At 40.1% G+C, this 9,751-nt stretch overlaps 1 protein-coding gene across 1 annotated transcript in view; it reads right to left on the reverse strand.

Annotated features, from left to right (window-relative positions):
* LOC106869487 (flap endonuclease 1) overlaps positions 1-9,751 on the reverse strand; it is a gene marked incomplete at its 3' end in the record, with an annotated part of 14,047 nt that overhangs the window by 3,122 nt on the left and 1,174 nt on the right. Inside the window, exons 2-10 of the mRNA XM_014915250.2 lie at positions 8,839-9,011; positions 7,209-7,410; positions 6,833-6,922; positions 5,882-5,968; positions 5,332-5,516; positions 4,001-4,103; positions 2,832-2,915; positions 970-1,109; positions 75-136 (exon numbers count right to left, since the gene is read on the reverse strand). Of these exons, the coding sequence (XP_014770736.2) occupies positions 75-136; positions 970-1,109; positions 2,832-2,915; positions 4,001-4,103; positions 5,332-5,516; positions 5,882-5,968; positions 6,833-6,922; positions 7,209-7,410; positions 8,839-8,999 (1,114 nt within the window). The remainder of the gene's footprint in view (positions 1-74; positions 137-969; positions 1,110-2,831; positions 2,916-4,000; positions 4,104-5,331; positions 5,517-5,881; positions 5,969-6,832; positions 6,923-7,208; positions 7,411-8,838; positions 9,012-9,751) is intronic.

The following is a 9,751-nucleotide window of genomic DNA, read 5'->3' on the forward strand; positions in this document are numbered from 1 at the left end:
ATATATATATATATATATATATATATAAAACATGTATATACAAAAAAAAGATATACATAAATGAAATAACCCACCTGAAATTTTCCATTCCATTTCAACAGATTGTACACCTTTACAAACTCGATTCTTAAGGATTCTACAATGCCAAGAAATTTATTGAGATAAAAATGGTGCAGGCATGGATTATGTGGTTTATGAAGTTTGATTTGTAACCAAATGTTGTTAGATTTAAGACTACAATGCGAAACCTTGGGCAGGTGTCTTCGATCATACCCACGAAGCTGACGAGACAAAACTTCTAAATTCACTGCCATGTGTTTTTCCTGAATGACTTGGGCAATATGTGGTCTTGCGTTACTATGTAAGAGCAACACCTGTGAAGGTGCACAGCTTAGTGACCAGGGTATTCGGATCACATCTGTAAGGTTGTGGGTTCAATTCCCAAAGGCATTGTGCCCTTGAGCAAGACACTTTATTACACGTTGCTCCAGTCCACTCAGCTGGCAAAAACGAGTTGTACCTGTATTTTAAAGGGCTGGCTTTGACACATTTTGTATCACACTGAATGTCTCTGAGGACTATGTTACTATGTTAGGGGCATGCATGTCTGTGAAGTGCAGACTTTACCATTGACCAGATTGATTGGAACCCTCGTCGTTGTAACCAATGGAGTACCAGATTTTAAGAGCAACCTCCATTTACAACTGATCAAGGATAAGCACCTTATCTGCAAATTTTTTATGCAATGCTTCCAACAGACAACAATACTTCACCACATTGACTGTTTCATTTTGGTTTAGCACATCATGCTAGATGCTACTCTTCACAGCTCACCAAACACAGAACATAACTCTTTCCCTTGTCTTGTCATTGGTATGTGATGGTGGTGGTATTGGTGGTTGTTCGTTTGTGATAAAATATGTAACGGTAGTAAATGTGATGGTGGTAGTGTTGGACAAGGGTACTCACTTTACAGGGGTGAGATAAAGTTCACGGGTTTTAGTTGTGACCAGACTGACTGTCTCCAACATAATCCATCTTGTAAGAAGTGGTAGAATTTTCTGCACAGCATAATCTTTGGGCCATTCCAGATTGACAGCCACGAAATTCTATAAAAGTAACATGTAACAAGTATTTATAGAATTATCTCTAGAAATAACAAGAAAAAAAAACATGAATGAAAAAATAATTCATAAAATTTTAATGTTGTTTAGCACTGGGTTCATCCTGATTAACAGGAGGTGCAATGGCCCAGTGGATAGGGCAGCGGACTCACGGTCATAGGATCGTGGTTTCGATTCCCACACCGGGCATTGTGAGTGTTTATTAAGCGAAAACACCTAAAGCTCCACGAGGCTCCGGCAGGGGATGGTGGCGAACCCTGCTGTACTCTTTCGCCATAACTTTCTCTCACTCTTACTTCCTGTTTCTGTTGTGCCTGTAATTCAAAGGGTCAGCCTTGTCACACTCTGTGTCACGCTGAATCTCCCCGAGAACTATGTTAAGGGTACACGTGTCTGTGGAGTGCTCAGCCACTTGCACATTAATTTCACGAGCAGGCTGTTCCGTTGATCGAATCGACTGGAACCCTCGACGTCGTAAGCGACAGAGTGCCAAAAACAACAACATCCTTATTAACAACACCTATGATCAAAGACAATCTAGCCATGACCGTCCTTTCTTTTTAGATATATTTTATTTCAGGCTATGTTATCTTGGTGTTAGAAAGAGCCATTCTAACATAGAAACCATGCCAAAGTTAACATGAAGCGCAATGCAGCCATGTGGCTCACCAGATCCAGTCAAAAGGACATTAAATGTTGATGATGATGAGGATGATGTTACCCAATATATACTGTTGGGTCAAGAAAACACTTTAATCTTATCAAGGACACAACACATTTACTTGTGCTGGTGCCACAAGGCACCCAGTGGTAAGAAGGGCAAACAGCTGCAAAAAACTAAGCCTCAAATAAAACGTGTGAGTCAGATGTGGTACTCTGATCATACTGAGGAGGGCAGTAACTTCAAATAAGAACAAATTCATATTGTGATCACCAGACGATTCTTCAGTTTTTCTTTAAAGAAAGTAGAGTGTGATTTAAGAGAGATCTAGCTGTTATTTCTAGCAGGAGGAGTTGTCATAAGAAGCTGCCTGAAACAGAAAATAGTGATGAATCTGCGGCTGGCACCTGAACTGCCCGTGTTGCACTTGTCAGCCGATTTACCAATTATACAACAAAGTAAGTGTTATTTTCATGAAATTGTTAAGTTGAAACAACATAAACAACTTATAGCAGCTAACTTTGTCTTGCAAGAAACTTGGTGACTCTGTCAGTGATGGTGCCACATAAAAAGCACTTGGTACATTCTGTAAAGAGGTTGGTGTCAGGAAAGGCATCCAGCTGTAGAAACCATGCCAAAACAGTGCAGCTGGTGCAACTCCCTGGTGCAGCTCCCTGCTTTGCCAGCTTCTGTTGAACTATCCAGTCCATACTAGCATGGAAAATGGACACTGAATGGTGATGATGATGATGAACTTAAGAATTGGTAATGGCAGAAAGTCTGTAGAATTATTGGTGACATAGTCAAATAGCAAGTGATAGATACATAGTTCAAATCCTACCAATGGTACTATTGTTCTACCTCATGTTATGTTTTGTGTCTATAATGTGGAGTGCCATGATACGTGGTTTAAATCCAGCCAATGGTACTACACAGATGATAAAAGCTGTGATTTGGCAGCTATTTCTAATGGATGAAGTGGTTCTGTAGAGGCTTACACAGATTCATGAACAAAACAATTATGTTGTATTTAGTAGAAATCTCACCTCAAATTTCTTCATATCTGGACTTTTCCACTGAAGATCGTTCTTTGGTAAAACATCTTTAGAAACTAAGAATTCTTCAATTATCTACAACAACAAAAGAAGAATATTATTATTCTTAATATCATCAACAATACCATCTCATTGTCTTTTTCTTCATCATGACCACTGTCGTTATCATATTTTCTGGTATACAAGTTGAAGTTTACAGACCAAAAGTTGCAGTTAAAAAATGGAAGGTCAACTTCTACACCAAGACGATTTCAGAGGAGTAAAAATCCATGTGAAATGCAGCAGGATTTGGAAAGACAGCAACAATGTTTGAATGTTTACACTACATGTTTACAGCATTACACAATGTCAGCTTGTATGCCAGAAAATATGGTATTCATCATCTCACTCATATCTGCATGGAAAAACAGTTTTATAATGATGATGGTGGCTATTTTACTTTGGTGTTTTTGTGACAGAATCAGGAGAGCAACAAATAATATAATATAACAGCTTGCGAAGACTTATTGGGGCAAGTGAAAGCGAAATCGGGATGGCACCTGTGCCCAGCATCGCCTTTCTGACACTTGTGCCCGTGACATGTGTAAGGACTTTCGAGCGAGATCGTTGCCAGTGCCCCTGGACTGGCTCTTGTGCGGGTGACACATAAAATACACCATTTTGAGCGTGGCCGTTGCCAGTACCGCCTGACTGGTCTTCGTGTCGGTGGCACGTAAAAGCACCCACTACACTCTCTGAGTGGTTGGCGTTAGGAAGGGCATCCAGCTGTAGAAACTCTGCCAAATCAGATTGGAGCCTGATGTAGCCATCTGGTTTCACCAGTCCTCAGTCAAATCGTCCAACCCATGCTAGCATGGAAAGCGGACGTTAAACAATGATGATGATAATATAATATAATATGATATAATGAAACTATTGTGTATAGTGCTCAGGTGCACTACAACTCATCAAGGGTGCATGTAGAATACATAGAATTAAGTAGGCATGCATGCATGTATGTATATGCTTAGTGTCTTGTATGTTTGTATATCAAGGAATAAAGTAGCTTTGAGCATGATGAAAGGTCAAACTGATTAAAATATATTTGAAATATACATCCACTTTCAAAATAAAGTTAATTGTTTGGTAATGGTTTAGAAATACCAAATATCTAATTGTACCTGTTCAGATGGAAAGCCAGGTAACTTGCAGGCTTTCTCCCAGACACTCCTCTCAATACCACAACAGCAGTCTGAAGATTTCATGGAGTGCCACTGACGAAATCTACAAAACAGAATGCATATATATAAACAAACATGTACACACATTTCTAACTAAAGCATAAATACATGCAGACATTTACAATCAATACACACACACACACACACACACACACATTGAAAAATCAAGCATACACAAACTTGTATATCTAAACACACATACACACTGACATACACATAGATTTACGCATATTATGAGTTAAGGAAATATATAATCAAAGGCATACACACAATCATGACGCACACGAGTGGCTGTGTGGTAAGTAGCTTACTTACCAACCACATGATACCGGGATCAGTCCCACTGCATGGCACTTTGGGCAAGTGTCTTCTACTATGGCCTTGGGCCAACCAAAGCCTTTTGAGTGGATTTGGTAGACGGAAACTGAAAGAAGCCCATCGCATTTATGTGTGTGTGTGAGTTTGTGTGCCTGTGTTAGATCTCCCTAACATTGCTTGAAAACCAATGCTGGTATTTTTACATCCCTGTAACTTAGCAGTTCAGCAAAAGAAACCAAGAGAATAAGTACTAGGCTTACAAAGAATAAGCCCTGGGGTTTATTCGTTCGACTAAAGGCAGTGCTCCAGCATGGCCGCAGTCAAATGACTGAAACAAGTAAATGAATAAAAGAAAACAGCCAAACCTGTACCCATGACAATGAAAGCCTGTGTAGCTGCAATGTAACATTGATTGTAGTAACAGCATCAATGTAACATGGCTGTGGCAAGATGTGGGAACATGTGCACTCAAAGAACCAAATGATGAGATAAAGACGAGAAATGGAGATTTGAAAGGAACAGATAGGAATGCATGTGTAAAGAGTAGTTAATGACCTCAAGCAGTCATGGGTGAATGGCAGCCCATGGGTCAAGTCCTGTAGCTTCCAGGACTCCCTGAACGGCATATCTAGTGTTTTAAATCTGGGTTTTGTCCCCGTTAACCGGGGTGGCCAGATCTACCTCAATGCCATAGCAACTGAGGTAGGCAGGTGCAGCCCACCCCTAACCTTTGGGCTGGCTGGTGTCCATTATCCCTTGCTATCATGAGGCTTTTTTGGGGGCTGGATTTTCTATGGGGAGCATGTCCTTGCTTACCCCCAACCTTAGCTTCTAGACATGAGCGGTCTTGAGACCAAGGCCTCTACTAATAGTAGCAGCAGTAGTAGTGGCAGTAGCAGGAGAAGGAGAAGAAGAAGAAGATGTGTCATCCAAAATGTAGATCAGTTACCAACCTTGATAGTACATCTCTGTTGGTGAGGGCCATAAGTAACTTTAGTGTTGTTTCCACTCCAACTTGCGGAATGCCCTTTGGTTGGTAGTCACAGCCGGTAAGCAGAGCAAAGGCCACAAGTTTCTCTTGGGTAAGGGGCAACTGTTGTTCGATGTCTTGCATTGTGTAGCTCTCAACGTGGGGGTCCTGGTAGGAAGAGATTGAGTGTGAGCGTGAGGAACTCGCACAGACTGTTACGGAATGAAGGGATGAGGAAGAACGATAGAGTGAGGTAATGTGAGTGACAGAAAGAGAGAGGGTAAGAGAGTAACACTAACAGCGTGAGAAAGAGAGAGACGAAGAAGGTAAGAGAGAGAGGGTAAGAAAGAGAGTAAAACTGATAGTGAATGAAAGAGAAAGAGAGAAGGGGTGAGAGAGAGGAAGGGAAGAGAGACAGTCAAATTGACAGTGTTTGAGAGATTGAAAGAGAGAACGTATAAAAGACGAGAGACAGTATGCGAGAAAGTGAAAAAGAGTGAAGAAAATTTCAAAATAAAGATAAAAGGAAAAACCTTTGGGTCTACGCTGATGTTTCGATAAATTTTCTGGGCTCCATAAAGGAAAGCATCTCCATCATCAGTGATGCAGGCATCGACTACCTGTAAAGAGATAGATATAACAACAGAGAGGTGACATGTTGCATCAAGAGGATATAAGAATTGTTGTTGTTTGTTGTTGGCACTCCGTCGCTTACGACGTCGAGGGTTCCAGTTGATCCGATCAACGGAACAGCCTGCTCGTGAAATTGACATGCAAGTGGCTGAGCATCCAGCTATAGAAACCATACCAAATCAGACTGGAGTCAAACTGTCCAACCCATGACAGCACGATGATGAAGATGCAAAAAGGAAAAACATATTGCATGCTGAAGCACAGAATAAACTACCTGCATCAGGTGTTAACTGTCAAGCCACTACATCCTTCAAAACTTCCATGCTTCCCAAAGTACACCTGATGCTCCCCATCCATTTTTGGGTTGTTTTTTTTTTTAACCCTTTAGTATTTAAACCGGCCATATCCGGCCAAAATATTAAATCTGTTTTATGTTCAAACTGACCAGATCCAGGCTCTCACACCTACCCTACAATGTTATTCTACATTAAGTAATTACACCATCAAGATCTTGAAGATATGAGATAATGCATGATTAATTGAAATCAATGTGAATCAATAAGCATATTATGTTTGATAGAATAATCTGAACACTAAAGGGTTAATGACTTATTCACTGTTCACTTCCTGTGCATATTCTATGTACTGTTCATGCGGTTTTGGTGACTTTTTCTGATGAGTTGTAGTGTAACCTGAGCAATACCATATACAATAAGTTTATTATACTATTATATTATAATATAAACCTAGATATTTTTAAAAGACAGGACAGTCCTCATAACCATGCTTAAACAGGGCTGACCTACATCAATAGAAATGCTCTCACCCATATGATAAAAGACATAACTTACACCATGTTTGTTAAGGAAAGCACAATAGGCTTCTGCTTCTCCTTGACTTTCCAAATATGGCACTCCAAGACAATCCAGCAACTCACAACACTGAAAACCAACAAAAAAGAAGAGAAAATTAAATAACTGACAGACATATTATGTCAATGTAGGGTAAAGTTGACTGGATTGACACCAAAATATTACTGGTACATATATCTTTAAACCTTGGGGACACGTACAAGCAAAGTCACAAAGAAATAAGATCAACCATAATTATAAAAGAAAATGAGAAGCACAGATTAAGCAACAAAAATTATATAAAACAAGAAGAAAAAAAGGCCAAATATTAAATAAGAACTGGAAGGAAAACAAAGAATGTGAAGTAAATTTTTACCTTTTTAACATATGCATTCAAATGTGATCTTTTAGTACTCTTGCGTGGTGGAAAGTTATTCTGAGACGATTTTCCATACAAGAAACACTCATTTTGGCGTTTTCGCATTGTCTCTGCCTTCAGTTCAGGAGCGCAACCATCGATAATAAATACTAAATCGATTCCACTGTGTAATAAGTGGCTCACACGGAAGAACAGGTTTCTGTGATTAAAGATAAAAGATATTTAACCCTTTTGGAGACAGAGCCTCACTGGAAATTTCAGTGTCAAGAAGTGGGAGACCTTTTCATAAACCCTACAAAGAGCATGCATTTATTTTCCAAAATAAAATAATTACTTTACATATATAAAACTATATATCTATAGGAAATTGAATGAACTAATACAATCTCGGTCATTATACTTTACGGCCGACAGGTCAGCCCTGTTGTCTTCTAAGGGTTAATGCATTTTTAGGAAAATTGTACTTAATTCTTATACACGCACACATGCAATTTGTCATTGTTTAACGTCCGCTTTCCATGCTGGCATGGGTTGGACGGTTTTCTCCTTTTGGGGATTGATAAAATAAGTACCTGTTGAACACTGGGGTCGATGTAATTGACTTATTACCTCCCACAAAATTTCAGGCCTTGTGCCTATAGTATAAAGGATTATTATTATTATTATCATTATTATTACTACTACTACTACTACTACTACTACTACTACGGTGCCCCAGCATGGCCACAGCTTGTGAACTGAAACTAGTTCAATTCAATTCAATATGATTGACAAGGTGTTAAGTCAGTCATAAAATTTAATCCAACGAGATTTATGACAGTATAAGAATTTGAATGAGATATGACAGCTTGGCCGTCTCTCCCCAGTTCTTATATTAATCATTAAATCCAGAAATACAACAACACGAGGGATAACGGTAACAACAGATCAATAGTTTATTCTAGGTTGGTGTAGAGCCGTTTCGTTCCTGGGTGAATAGGCATGCCGCTAGAATACCAAAGAAGCTTCGACCACATGTCGGGGTCGAGTTGTGGGAGAGCCTGAAAGAACATCCTGTCGCCACCGCTGCTGGAGAGAATAAGAGGGCGAACGCTATTGCTTTTTCTCCACCTGTTGCATTGCACATGCGTGCTCGGGTACTTCCGCTGACGGCAAGTCCTTGCACATGCGCAATGGCACTTCCCAAAATGGCGGGCACACGCGCCACTACAACAGCAATAGTTATGTGACATATTTGTTTACATGCCAAAATGATGTAAATACACCAGGCAGTTAAGATTCAGATTCCATAAATTTGCAGGCATATCTGGTACTACTAAAGCAGCACGCCCGAACGCGCAGTCGCGCGTCCGCGCTAGCTAGTCGTGAGTGGTCGATCCTAACCCTAAACCCTAAACACGTATTCATTTGCACACGCGGGTTAGGGATAGGGTTAGGGATAGGGTTAGGGTTAGGGTTAGGGACAGGGTTAGGGCTAGGATCGACCACTCAAGACTAGCTAGCGCAGAAGCGCGACTGCGCATTCGGGTCCGTGCTGCTTTAGTAGTACCGGCATATTTGACCGTGTGTGTGTGTTGTGGTAGTATGCATGTGCATGAGTGTGATAATCTGAGAAAAACCTACTTACCTGAGGAACGGTTTTGGGGTAACCCTCTCTAGTTGCATGACACCTTGAGATTCACAAATCCAAATACTGAGATCCACAGCAAGCCTCTGTCCACGTAAGCTGCTCAATGGCAAACGTTTCTTAACTGGGTCAAGCACAGGCCATAAATACGTGACCCCCATGGTAAATACAAGCTGAAAACAAGCGAAAATACGATGGGTGCCGAAACGTTCCTAGCTATGGGTAAAAGAAAATACAGGAGGATCGGTTAATTATGATTTTATTAAACATATTCCCCTTTCAGATTCACACACTTATGGCAGCGGTCCTTCAGTTTTCCTAAGCGCTGTAAAAGAACTCGGAAGGTTGGGCCTCCAACTAGGCTTTTCGCCATGAACTTTTCAGCACTCCTTCGTGTATGAAACCTTTAAAAAAAACATTAACAAAAGGCTATGCTATAACTTCCTGCCACTTTCAGGGCGCGATCCATCATTCTAATGCCTATGGTTTGTTTTAAGTTTCCATGAATTAGCAGTTTGGTAAAAATTTACCGATAACGAAAATTAAAAGTACTATACTATGTATAGGAATCGATTTGATCGAATTAACTTGTCAATGTGATGCCCCAACTTGGCCACAGTCCAATAACTGAAACAAGTAAAAGAATACATGTGTATGTGTGTCTTTACATATTAATAATAATCATTAGATATTAGGAAAGACTCAAGAGTCGGCACTGTCATGGTATTAGCTGTCAGAATTGAAAGTAGAACTGACAAGGAACGTTACTGCTGGTTTGAATTGATTCCTTGGCTACTGACTGGCAGGAGCTATCTATCTGTACATACTACCGAGACAAAACGACGGAATCTTTACGAGATCACGAAAACTGCTAGAAATAGCAACCAAATCACCTATCAATTATATATATATA

The sequence above is a fragment of the Octopus bimaculoides genome, chromosome 15 (assembly GCF_001194135.2).
Source record: "Octopus bimaculoides isolate UCB-OBI-ISO-001 chromosome 15, ASM119413v2, whole genome shotgun sequence".
NCBI classification, from domain to species: domain Eukaryota; kingdom Metazoa; phylum Mollusca; class Cephalopoda; order Octopoda; family Octopodidae; genus Octopus; species Octopus bimaculoides.